Raw genomic sequence first — 13,125 nt, forward strand, 5'->3', positions numbered from 1 at the left:
CTCTGAAACTTAAGTCCCGCTATATAATCTTTATCAAAATTAAAACTTTGTATCAAAAATGGACATTTTGTCACCATTCTGCAAATTCTTTGTTTTGGGGTCACATATGGTATCTTTGGGGAGCTACTCCTCGTGTGTGGGGTGGCTCCTAGCTGTACTGGAGCCCCCGCAGGGCTGGGTGGAAGGTGGGTTCCCACCTGCAGCCAGCCTCACTGGCCTTTTCCATGGCGGGAAATGGTAACCATCATAGTAACGCAAAGTATTTCATTTATAGGAACTGGTTGAAACTACACAGTTAAAATAAATCACATTATGAGGTCAAGAACTGGCACAAAGAAACAGAATTCTCTCTTCTGTTTAATCACTAAATTTCAGAGCTTACAAATAATCTTAGAACAATTCAGATAACCAAGGTTTGGTGGGGAAACAGTTTTTACATGTACATAAAGAATTATTACATGCTTTATTTTTTTCTGTAAATAACTATTGGCCTGATTAACCAACATCACAGAAACAACAACAAAAATTAAAGCAACAGAGTACTGCATTTATATTTACAAAAAGCCATGAACAAACATGCATTTCTCCTTCCCCAGGAGGGCTTAAATAGATAATGTAACATTAAGGCAGTGACAGTTCTAAAACAATAAAATTCTAAGTTAAGGCTTAATGCTTGTTTTGAAACCCAAATTTGTAACAACTGTGGCCGAAGCAAACAAGCACACATTTGTCTACCAGGTAGTGTTTATCTCCCCAGAATATGACATTCCCACTCGAGGTGATTTTCTGGAGACTGAATAGCAACACGGGGGATTCCACGTGGACCACCGAGGAGCTCTGCCCCGAGAGTTTATTTTGAGGCGTTAGCCTTCAGCAACAGGGGAAGGAACGCAGAAAGCCTTCCAGGCTGCACGGGATCTTACTTTCCTGAAGGCTGGACCGTAACCGGGAATTCCTGGCACAGGAGCGCCCCGGAGACGGCACCTTCGTCTCGTTTGAAGACGACCGTTTGGTTCTACCCTTGCTACACCAAGTGAACCAGACGCAAACTCCCCTTTCAGAATGAGCTACTCTGTGCTATCCTCAAGGCACAAATATCCTTGTGAGACCGACACCTGTCTGGATTCAAGGAAAGAGATGGATGAGGAGAGGAGTCACTTGAGAACAACTACGTATACTAAACACGAAACTATACTGCACTTTTGCCCTATCAAGCTTATTACAGGTGTAGTGGCATTTAGGGGGAACGTCCTTTGGGCTAGCTTCAAAGACATTTAGAGCAACAGGACTCGGATGTGGCCGGTGGGGGCACTTCAGGCGCTGTGCAGGGGGCACCGCCAGGCCCGCCTCTACGCCTCCCTGCCTCGAGTTGGGGCGGGGCCGGGTGCTTACTGCTGGCGAGGCTCGAGGGGTCACGGTAGACACCAGCGCTTGCTGCCATTGCTCGAAGCAGGAATTTACAGCGACACGGCTCCCTGGGAGGAAGCAGGACGTGCACAGTGGTCCCAGGGAGGGCAGTGCGGAGACGGGGTGGATCTGGGCACACGAGAACTGTCGCTAAAGGGCAAGTCCCGAAGAGTGAGGTCAAAGCAGAGGAGCCTGCGGGCGAGCATGAGCCCCGGGGCCTGGGGGTGCAGCCTCGTGCACTGTCACCCTCAGAGACAGCAGCTTCCGACAGGACGCCTGGACGGAAGGGGCCGGAAGGGCTGAGGGGCCTCCGCCACTGGTGTGCCTGGCCCCGGCTAAGACCTAAGGTATTTCTGAGGTGGGAAGACAAGCAGTGAGAGGGCAAACACGGCAACACGTAGACAGTCATTTTTAGGTCAACTTAGTACACTTCGTAATACACTCACATTTACACACAAATTCCATGTTCACAAGTACGAAAGGCAAAGAACTGTTAGGAGCGGAAGCGCCCGCGTCACGGCCGACTTAAGAGTTTAACACCGAGGCCCCCTGCGGGAGCCGGACGCTGTCCCTCGGGGCACCGTCCTGTCAGAAGTCGGAGACCGAGTGCAGTTCCGCACACGTCTGGGTCTCCACGGAGCTGAACTGAGACTCCATCGTGTTCCAGGCCAGGTCGGCCAGCAGGAAGTCGTCCATCGCCGTCTGCGTCTCGTTGCTGGTGAAGAACAAGCTGCCCAGCGTGTCTAGGCCAGAGCTCACGGTCTGTGTTTCTGTGCTGCTCAGCCGGACTTTGCCCTCGAGCGCCGGTGCGCCCTTGGCCGCCAGCAGCCCTTCCGTCTGGGTCTCCGTGTCCGACGAGTCTGTGCTCACGGAGAAGCTGGGGTGCTTCAGGATGCTCCCCAGGGGCAGGTGAGGGCCGGAGTCCAGGAAGAAGTTCAGGTCCGTCTGGGTCTGGGTGTCAAACATCTCCAGGCCCAGGAAGGCGGGGCCGGCCCTGCAGCCGTAGGCCGGGGCGGCGGAGTCGGCCAGCAGGAAGTCGGTCTGCGTCTCGATGTCCAGCGACTCCAGGCCGGGCCCCGGGGGCACGGAGCCGAGCTCACACTCTTCGGTCTGTGTCTGGATGTTGGAGGCCGAGAAGAACTCTTCGATATCAAAATCGATGGCAGGGTTCGGGGCCGGGCCGGCTGGGAGCTGGCTGTCGGGCCCGGGGTTGGCCTCGGACAAGAGACTCCGATTGTCCAGGGGCTGCGCGGGCAGGTTGCTCGATAAGATATTTTCCAAGTCGCTCAACAGATCGATGGTCTGGGTCTGGTTGTCCGTCATGTTCTGTGAGGGGAGGATACTGTTCTGTGCGCCGAAAGCCATGATGGGTGCGGGTTTCTCCACGTCCAAAGCCTTTGGCTGGTCCTGAGGTAACAAATCCCGGGCGACCGTCTCTGCTACTAAGCTGCTGCCGATGATGCCGTCTGCGGAGACGTCATAGGGAGGGTGGACGGGCTCAAAGATGTCCCCGCACATCACCGCCTGGTCCATGTGGACACGCTCCTCCGCCGGGCTCTGCACCGCGCTGGTCTGCGTTTCCCTGGAGACCCCAGCGGGCTGGAAAGGGACATCGAGGAACGCGTCCGTCTGGGCAGCGATGCTGGAGGTTGCCTTGCTGCCGGGCGCCCGCGTCTGGGTCTGAACACTCACGGGCAGGGAGACCTGGGAGCCGAAGGTCAGGTCCGTCTGCGCACACGCCGACACGCAGGCGTCGGGGCCGGCCCACGGGGCGGAAGGTAGGAAGTGCTGTGAGGCACAGGACGCGTCGGCCTGCACGTCGCTGCTCTTCTGACAGGCGTCCCCGGGCTGCTGGGAGGGGGCGGCCGCTGGCCTGCCCAGGTCCACCTGCACGCCCGTGCTGACGGGCTCCACCAGCTTGGAGAGGGGGAGGCTGTCCTTGAGAGAGGCCTCGGGGTCCAGGCCGAGGACCAGCGTCCCGATGGACAGGGGCAGGAGGTGCAGGGCCCCCGGCGCCGCGCCCTGGTGGTCCAGGCCCAGCAGCACCGGGGGCGCCGAGGAGTCGGCTGCGGGCACGAGCACGGGCACGGGGGAGAGCTGCATCACGGGGACCCTGACCACGGCCACCCTGGGCTTGGGGAGCAGCAGCTTCTGTGGGCACCTCGGGGCGGCCGCCAGGATCTGCCCGCTGGAGGCCGAGCCGCCCGCGCCGGCCAGCGCGGCCACGAGCTTGATTTCTGACGCGTTGAGTTCCTGAGTATCCGCTCCTGGGCTCGGCTGGCTGCTCGGCGACTCAGTGCTCTTGCCGGGCAGCTTCCGGTTGTGGAGGCAGCTTTCCATTTTCCTTTTCTTGCTGGGAGGATCCCTGGGGGGGGGAAAAAAAAAAAGACAACCGTGAAGAGAGAACAAGAGCTTTAAACAGCAGCCGCTGGCACCAACGCACCTTCCGCGCGCCCCAGGGCGTCTCCAACCCCGGGCACAGGGCAGATTCGGCCGGGGGGAAGGAAAATCCCTCTGGCTTTTTTTTTTTTTTTACCCCCCAATTCTGGGTCCTATTGTAATCAGAAACAAGTGAACAGTGAAGGAAGCGGCGTGACTATTTTTATATGCTCCCAGTCCTGGGTCTGCACGCAGAAGGAAGCGAACAGATTATATAATGCAACTTTTGTCATTTCTAAAGCGGGAAGCTATGACACCAAATATAAATCTAACCTTTACGGCGGAGCCGTTTCCCCGTGACACCTCCTCACCCACCTGACCGCCCTCCAGAAGGATTCTGGAGGTTAAGTTTTCGAAAGGGAAATGAGAGCAGAGGCGCAGGGGTCCGGTGGGCGGGAGGGGGAGGCTGCGGGGCGGCCGCACCTGTGCTCCGCGGGGATCTCGTGGCCCGTGCGGTAGGCGTGGGACTGCAGGGCGGTCCTGCTGGCGTAGGGGCAGCCGCACGTGCACTGGAAGGTCTTGCCGCAGTCCTCGGCGTGGCGCCGCAGGTCCCACTCGGTGCCGTAGGAGTTGCTGCACTTGCTGCACTTGTGCTTCTTCTCGGCGTGCATCTTCATGAAGTGCTGGGGAGGACGCGGGGGCTGGCGTGAGCGGCTGCAGCGGCCACAGCAACCCGGGGCCCACGCCGCGGCCAGGCTCCTGGCGGGCAGATAGCATGGGAGCCGGGGCCGGCCGCACCCACCGGTGGACGGTGCTCGTGGGGCCTGTCCTGGCCAGACAACCCACGGTCCCCAGCACCGAGGGAAACGGCTGCCGTTCTAGCGGCCTCCCTCCCTGCCCCCCACAGCTGCCTTTCCAGGTGGTCCCTGGGGAGGCGTCTCCTTTCTTTTTTTTTTTTTTTGTGCTTTTTGGGTCACACCGGGCGATGCACAGGGGTTACTCCTGGCTCTGCACTCGGGAATTACTCCTGGCGGTGCTTGGGGGACCCTATGGGATGCTGGGAATCGAACCCAGGTGGGCCGCGTGCAAGGCAAACGCCCTCCTCACTGTGCTATCGCTCCAGCCCCGAGAGGCGTTTTCTTGGTGCCTCTGATGGCTCTGAGTTCGCAGGCAAGCTGGGAAGCCACATCTGCTCGTCTGTGTTGACCCCGGGCTTCTCTCTCCAAAGCCAGTGCGGGGCTCCACCCCTCCACCCGTGGCCCCCTCCCCAGGCAGCTTTCTGCCCCACGGCCCTGGGTGCGGAGTGGGGGCGGCATGCAGGACCGGCCAAGTACCTGCTTGACGAGGGAAAATTGAGAAAACGGTCTGTCAGGCCCCCGCGGGCACCCTTCGATTGGGCAGCAGTAGAATTTCGGTGTTGTTTTCAAATCTTTCCTGACTGTTGGATTGACTATGCCGTCCTGCAAGAAAGAACGAGAGAGAGAAAGGACTTTCGGTATTTCCAAAGCAACTACAGAACAGGCTGGGGACACAACCAAAGAATGATGGCACGCGGGCTGTCCCTGGTGGTGGGTGATGAGAATGTTCTAAAACTGGATCATGATAAGTTTGCCCAACTATGTAAATGTACTAAAAAAATCCCTCTCAAAACGGGTAAATTTGTGGTATGTAAATTATAGCTAAAAGAACCCTGTTAAAAATCAACCGAAAAAGTCCTGCATTTGGGGCCAGAGTGGGGGTGAGGGCACTTACCCTGCACGTGGCTGACCCGGGTTTGATCCCAGGCACCCCGGGGGCTCCCTGACCCCCACAGGCGCGGTCCCCGAGTGCAGAGCCAGGAGACTGGACACTGCCGGGGTGGCCCCAAGCCCTAACAAACCTTGCGCCCATTTTCCTCACGTTCCCCCTCTAACCGTGGAGCGCAGAGAGCCGCCTTCTCCACTGGTAAGCGCACCATGTTCGCAGCTGCGCGGCTCAAGCTCTGGGCGTCATCCTTGAGTTTCCTTTCCCTTCCACCCCTCGCTAGAGCCTCAGCCTCGGTTCCTGGAAAACGCTCCTTTGGCAGTGACCTACGCAAGGAAACCTGTTGTTCCAAGGCCCCGAGGGGCGCACACGCCTCAGGCCAGACCCCCGGTAACCTTCAGGGTCATCCTAGCCTGGCCCTCGCCCCTCACCCTACAGGGGCTGGGGCTGCCCTACAGGTCACAGCACAAGGAGAAAAGGCTCCCGGGACGCTCCTTCTCGAGGGAAGGCAGGAATTCCCAGCTCGCTGGCAAAGATGCCTCTTGGCTTTTCCCTGGGGACGGAGAGCAGCGCTGACCCTGCGGGGTCCTGGCCACCCAGTAAAGGGCAAAGAAGCTATTTTCACTCTACTTTTAAGCAACGTTATCTTTCATTGATCCCAAACTCGGCGATTCCACAATGCACTCAACACAGGTTTATCCTTTTATAATTCTTCTGCATTACACAATCTATTCATCATCATTTTGGGGCAGGAGAGAGAGTACAGCAGGTAGGGGGTTTGCCTTGCATGGGGCTGACGCGGGGTTCGATGCAAGGCATCCCATATGGTCCCCGGAGCACTGCCAGGAGTAATTCCTGAGAACAGAACCAGGTGTTAGCCTGGAGCATTGCCAGGTGTGGCTCCAAGAAAGACAAAAGTTCATTCAAAATTAATTAAATGGTAGCCTTAGTTTCCTTTTCTCATGTTATAAAAAACATGCTGACAACCAAAATATGGTTATAATAAGGGAATGGGCAAAAGATCCTAAATAGAAACTTCTTCAAAGAATATATATATATATATATATATATATATATTATATGTAATAATCTCACGCATACATATGGACCTCACATGAAAAAACTGTTAAACTTCACTAATTATTAGGGAGATGAAACAATCCCACGCCTGTGAGAACGGACCATACTCAGAAGCACGGAGAGGCGCTGGGGAGGCAGGAGGGAGAAGGGTCAGGTGCCCTGGGAAGTCGGCTGGGAGACGGGTGCAGCTTCTATGGAAAACGTTAAGGGGATCGGGCTCTGGATCACGGGGACCGGGCTCCAGGGTCACGGGGCCGAGTGGTGGCAGTGGCACGTGGTGGTCGGAACGAGACCCGGGCCTGCACAGGTGCAGAGCTGAGCGGCAGCCAGACAGCACTGCGGGCCGCGCGGCTCCTGATGAAGCGGAGCGCGGCCGTATAGGCGGCGTTAGCAACCTGTGTGATTTACGATGGAACAGAAAACGGTCGGTGTAAACCACCCGGTGCTGCGAAAGGCTGAAAAGAAACCCTGACTCTCATGATTCTTTCAACTGACCACCTGAACCCTTTCTTCTTGCTGACTGGTTTTGGGGCCACACCCAGAAGTGCTCGGAGGTCACTCCTGGCGGTGAGTGGGGGGAATTCCTTGGTCCTGGGGTCAGCTTCAGGCATGGCAAGCACCGTAGCGCCGTGCTGTCTCCCCGTCCCCGCTTCTCGTTTCCCTACATTGCTCGGCTCTTCCCACTCCACCCACCCCACGACTGCCCTTCCCGGGGGCGCCCGTCCCACGCCGTACTGCCTCTCTCCAGGGGAACGCACAGCGGGGGGAGGGAGAGACTTGGAGACCAGTTTGAGCGCAGACTAAGAGTGACCTGGGCCAGGTTACTAACCGAGGGGTCAGTTTACTTGTCACGAGCGAAGGCTTCATGTTCAGGATTCCGCTGTGCGGGTTAGTGCGGAGCCCAGCTCAGAGCACGTCCTCATCAAACCGCTCCCTTAACTGGCTCAGGTCCAGAGCTGGAAATCTATTCCTGGCCTGCAGTCCAAGACAGCGCCCAACGTGTGCTATCCTAGACACGGCGCTTCCTTGCAGGCTTTCGATCGCAGCGGAACTACTTAAGGGCAGAACTTATTTCATCACGCCTCTCGGTATTACCTCTATGCTCAAACTGACACTAAATGCAGTGCACCTTAAGAAAGGCGTCCCGGCGGGAGGGCTGGAAGGTAGAGGGCGGCGATGCATGGGCGGTGGCAGGGGTGGTTGGTGCACACCCCCGAGTCCAGCTCGAGCTTCACCCCATGTGTCACGGCGGCACTGGAGGGTGTCCAGCAAGACCCGAACCGACACATCATCTTTGGGTCATCTCAAGAACTGGCGTTTTTCTCAGAGAAGCTCTTTTGGAAGCTTGGCCATCTAGAGCACCTGGCGGGGCCCTGAGCAGCCCTGGGCCGTGGACCCCATCCTCTCTCCTCGGCCTCCCGGCCCCAATGCCATCAGCAGCCTCAGAGTACCGCGCTCTTAGGCATCTCACTTATTCCAGAATGACACAGGGAGAGGAGCGAGAAAGATTCTAAACTTCTTCACTTCCCCGATCACTATTAAATTCTTGTTGGATTCCGGGGAGACAGCCCCCCTTCTCTGCTCTAGCTGTCCAATGTTCCGTAACGCTCTCTACAAGGTCCCTGCTAAGTCAGTTCACGCTCCTTGCTAGCATAATCTCGGTTCTGGTGGCAATCCTTCTAGCCCTTTCCAAACTCCCATGCTCCCATATGTCCTTTCCCTGAACACCTGCTGTAGACACCCTTGGTCAGAGGGACGCACTCGTTGCAATGGATGGACCGACGCTGACACGGCGGGACCAGCCAGAATCCCTGGTTTCTATCAGAGCTCGTTCCTGAGGCGCACCCAGGGTTTGGAAAAACGTGACACACACATGCGGCAATGACAGGTGTCATCTTTACAGGGTCACCGGAGTCTTCTCTCGGCTACGAGTCCTGTGGGATGGTCAGTAGGGGTCAAACACGTCTCTGCTTGGCACCCCTCCCTTCTCACACTGCACGCAAACACACAAAACACACCAATCCTCCGTGCTCCGCTTAGCCGCAACACCTTCCCCTTAGCCCTGGCAATGGGCTGCCCATTTCTGCCTTTTCTAGAAGGTCCTACAGCTGGGACCACACACACAGTGCTGTTTCCGATGGACATCTTCCGCTGAGTCACGTGCACTGAAACTTCCTCTGCGTCTTTCTTTTTGTACCACACCTGGTGATGCTCAGGGCTTGTTCCTGTCCGCACTCAGGAATTACTCCTGGCGGCGCTTGGGGGACCCTATGGGATGCCGGGGATTGAACCTGGGCTGGCCGCGTACAAGGCAAAAGCCCTCTCCACTACACTATTGCTCCAGCCCCATCCTCCACGTCTGTTCATCGCTTGAATGTTCACTTCTTTCTCAAGCTGAGAAACGGCCTTTCACCCCAGTTTGTTTATCCACTGACCCATGAAAGACCATGTTGGATGCTTGTTATCTCTTCCCTCCGCAAATGTGTTTAGCCTCTCCTCACCTTCCTTTCTTACTGTCACCATGAAAAGTTTAGGTCCTGACACGCTCTTTGCACTCTGTCATTATCCTCTTAGCTAATTTCTGGACTCTTATTCTGTTTCATTCGCCCTTCGCCAGATTCAACCTTCTAAAGTACAGCTCTGTTCCTATCAATACCTCAAGCACTTTCAGGGGTCAGGGGGCCAGCAACACTGTAACTGCACCCGGTCCCAGGATGAGACGCTGCGGATTGACACCCATGAATGATTGTTCATCATTCATGATGAACTGGACATGAACCATCTCTATGGTGCCACAACCTCCCCAGCTCAGCGCCCCATCACCACTCCCGTACGGGGGTCCGGGTCTCCTTCCTGTCACCCTTCCCAAGGGCGCAGGCTCAAAGTGTGGACTGGTCAAGAAGCAAAATGGCCATGACAGGACCAGGGGGGCGACACGGGTTAGGACGCTTGCCTCGCATGTGGCCTGGTCTGACCTCTGGCATTGCAGACGAGGTCCCTGAGCCCCGCCAGGAGTGACCCCTGAGCAGGGCCGGGAGCCACTGCCGGGAGTAGTTCCAAAGCTCAAATGCAGAGGCGGGGCGGCAGGAGGCGGGGCGGGGGAGACCTAAGCTGCAGTGACCGAGTGACGGCTCTATTCCGAAGCTCGCGTGTATGCCAAGTCCCAATCCATCAGAAACTTACATGCTCTTGTCACATGTCTGAAAAAAATGGACACAAACATGACATTTTGTGTACTTTGGGGTACATGTTTATAAGATGAACAAATCATCTGAAAAAGGACCCAAACAGAGGGTCCCGCAGGAAAACAGGAACTGTGCAGGAAGGAAAGGAGTACAGAAATGGCAAGAAGGCCTTCTTGTTTTGGGGAGGCCGGCTGAGAAAATGAGCTCACTTTGTCATCTTTTCACTATGATTTAATATCAGAACTCTCTGTGCTATATGGTCTGTAGAACTTGGAGCCTGCTCTCCTTTGGGGGAAAAACTTTGTGGCTAATCATTAAGCGCAACTCTTGAAATAAAATACACAAACTGCAGCGAGCCTTTCTCAACTGTGGCCATCTGGTCCCTCATGGGGCGCCTGGGTTAGTCCAGGGGGGCTACGGATGAAAGCCATGCAAACGGGGCCACAGCGGGAAAAGATGCAGGACACTGCTCCATGCCGTACCTTAAAAACACAGATGGGTAAGAGGCTCTCTGGGGTCCTCCTGTTCCCCCTCTCTGCTCTCGGACAGTCGATGGCCAGAGACGTTCCTTTCTTGGTTAGGCTGCCTGCCTTGCTCGTACCCGCACTGAGCTTGGATCCCTGGCACCCTACATGGTCCCCTGAGAACCGCCAGGAGTAAGCCCTGAGCATCGCTGGGTATGGCCGAAACACAAGGAGGCAAAAACCAAAAAAAGTTCATTTCTCCCTGTCTCCATGGACCCCCCAGGCAAGGCAGGCTGAGGACATGTCCAGATCTACAGGATACGGACTCCAGGCACTTCCACACGAGAGGCAGCACCGACGCCACAGCTCAGAGCTCTCAGCCCCCCACTTCTACCCATCACCCCTCTGGGGGGTGCGAGAGTCTCTCGCTCACGTCAAGAGGGGCCTGTGTGGCCGGCGGTAGGGCACTTTCTGAAGAATAATTAGAATGAAATAACCAGCCAGTAAGTGCAGGCGACAGGGCCTGTCTGTGCGGGTCACCCGTACACGGCTCTTCTCATAAAGACGATGCAAACGTTTGTGTGCTACCAAGAAAACACAGGACCAAACTAGAAACGTGACTTCCTACACATTCTGTTCTCAAACTTACTTTATTGTTTTGTTTGTTTGTTTTTGGGTCACACCCAGCGATGCTCAGGGGTTACTCCTGGCTCATGCACTCAGGAATCACCCCTGGCGGTGCTGGGGGGACCCTATGGGATGCTGGGAATCGAACCCGGGTCGGCCGCGTGCAAGGCAAACCCCTCCCCGCTGTGCTATCGCTCCAGCCCCCTCAAACTTACTTTACTGCGAGAGTCAAGTAAGCCTCTAACACACAGAGCACAGAACATCTATGTCCCGAGGTCTTCTGCCGACCGCGGGCGGGGGACGCCTGGGGGAGCTCGGGTCCACGCGGGTTTCTGGTATGTCTGTGCCCCTCGCCCCAGGTTCCAGAAACATACATCTACTGGGGCCGGCTCCCGGCGGACACGGGTGCCTGGAGACCCCTGGAGCTCCCACCTCCTCGAGACATCAGGCGGAGGGGCGCGGTGCCCTGCCGGTGCCCGAGTGCCCGCAGTGCCGAGAGGACACGGGGCTCGGGGGTCCCAGTCGACCCGGCGGCCCCCCTGGGCCGGCCGCGGCGGGCGGTGTCCGGGCGCCCGCTCGCCTGCGCGGTGCCCGCAGTGCCCCGGGGCGGCAGCTCTCAGACGCTCCGCGGGGTCTCCCGAGACACAGACCCCCGCCCGGCAAGCCGGACAAAAGGATCGGAAAGGCACGAGCACTGGCCGGGGGGCCCGCGAGGTCCGGGGAGGTGCGGCAGGCGCCGCTGGCCGTGCCCTCGGGTCCACCCTCTGGCCCGACCCGGCCCCACCAGCACCGCCGGAGCCTGCCGGGGGGGCAGGTGGGCCCGGCCCGGCCCTCGCCCGCCCTCCCCCGAACCCACGGACCCCCGGCCGAGCCCGCGCCGGCCACGGCGGGGAGGGCCGCCCGCCCCACCCATCGCACGGCCGGCCGGAGCCGCGGCCGGGCGGGGCGGGGGGGGCCCGGCCGGGCGCGCGGGCGGAGACCCTCGGCCGGGGCGCTCACCTGCAGGCGGTGGCTCTTGACCAGGTGCATGTTGAGCGCCGGCCCGTTGGGCAGCACCTTGCCGCAGCCGCGCACCGTGCACAGGATGTTGGTGCGCACGGCGCGCGACAGCTCGCTCACCGACGGCTGGATCAGCTCGCGCGCGGCCGGCGGCGCGGCCGGCGGGGGCCGCGGCCGGGCGCCCCGCAGCCGCCCCGGCGGCGCCCACGGGCCCGACGCGGCGGCCGCCGGCACGGCCGGGCCCCCCGGAGCCGCGGGCGCGGGCCCCGCCGCCGCCTCCGAGGCCGCCATGGCTGCCGCCGCGCAGGCCCCGCCTCCGCCGCCGCCACTTCCGGGAGGGGGCGGGGCCGCCCGGCTCATTAGCATCCGGCGCCGCCCCGCCCCCTGCTGGCCGCAGAGGTCGGGGGTCACCGGGCGACGATGGGCCCGGGCGGGGGCCAGGGGTAGGGGCCCGGGGGTCCGGGGGCGCCCCGCCCTTCAGAGCCAGGCGCCCGGGGGCTGGGTTTCCCGAGGCCGTCCGACTTCTCTGGGCAGCAGAGGCCACCGTCTCGCAGCCCCGTCCTGGACTGGAGGCCCGGGGGCGCCCGCGAGCCGGGGGGGCGCGTGCACTTGTCACCGGGCGGCGCGTTTACAGAGTCAGGGGGGTTTGGGGAGATGACCCAGAGGACGGGGGCGCGTGCTTTGCAGGCGGGACCACCGGTTCCGTTCAGAAGCTCGCAGAACCAGACCAAGCGAGCAGTGAGCAGCCTCCGGCACGGCTGGGCGAGTCCCCCAGCCCTGGGAAGACCCCCTGTCCACATCTGCACACGGGACAGCGGGAAAGCTGGCCACCCCCCTGCCATTTTGCAGAGAAGTAACTTGCATGAGAGCAGGGAACTAATGAAGTGATCATAGTCACGGGAGGGGCGAGGCCGCCGACGGGTGCAGGGCTGAGCTGCCCCGTAACCGCTGAAATGTGACTACTGGGGGTGACAGCGAGTTCAGGGCAGAGCGCCCAGACTGTCCCGGTCAGGGTGCGGACAGAAGGGGGGCCACAGCAGGGGCTCTCGGGGCACGCCAGGCTGGAAGGGGCAGCTGTCAGAGTCCCGTGAGAAAACATCCCGCTTTTCTTTATGCGCCACCGTGCGCAGGCTCCGTCGCGACGACCCCCAGGTAGCCCGGGAGGGTGGCCGCACAGCACCACTCTCAGCTTAGATCTGGAGGGGGTGCACCTGGCACGAGAATTCTGGTCCCACCAACCG

The 13,125-nt window shown here is 59.1% G+C and overlaps 1 protein-coding gene across 1 annotated transcript; it reads right to left on the reverse strand.

The window, feature by feature from the left end:
- Window positions 1-339: 339 nt before the first annotated feature.
- On the reverse strand, window positions 340-12,175 carry ATMIN (ATM interactor). The gene is made up of 4 exons (XM_055145978.1): window positions 11,885-12,175; window positions 5,121-5,246; window positions 4,270-4,469; window positions 340-3,772 (listed from the first exon to the last, which is right to left on the reverse strand). Exons 1-4 carry the CDS (start codon window positions 12,173-12,175, stop codon window positions 1,996-1,998), a joined length of 2,394 nt encoding a protein of 797 aa, XP_055001953.1. The 3' UTR covers window positions 340-1,995.
- Between the last annotated feature and the right edge of the window lie 950 nt (window positions 12,176-13,125).

The sequence above is a fragment of the Sorex araneus genome, chromosome 8 (assembly GCF_027595985.1).
Source record: "Sorex araneus isolate mSorAra2 chromosome 8, mSorAra2.pri, whole genome shotgun sequence".
NCBI lineage: Eukaryota > Metazoa > Chordata > Mammalia > Eulipotyphla > Soricidae > Sorex > Sorex araneus.

What these genes read in the sequence shown, in the direction of transcription:
- ATMIN (XM_055145978.1), bottom strand. Translation starts at nt 12,175, where the DNA reads ATGGCGGCCTCGGAGGCGGCGGCGGGGCCCGCGCCCGCGGCTCCGGGG. An exon ending in AATTTTCCCTCGTCAAGCAG is followed by an intron (nt 4,470 to 5,120) that starts GTACTTGGCCGG and finishes CGTCCTCCCCAG; the next exon opens with CACTTCATGAAGATGCACGC. An exon ending in GAGATCCCCGCGGAGCACAG is followed by an intron (nt 3,773 to 4,269) that starts GTGCGGCCGCCC and finishes TCCCCCCCCCAG; the next exon opens with GGATCCTCCCAGCAAGAAAA.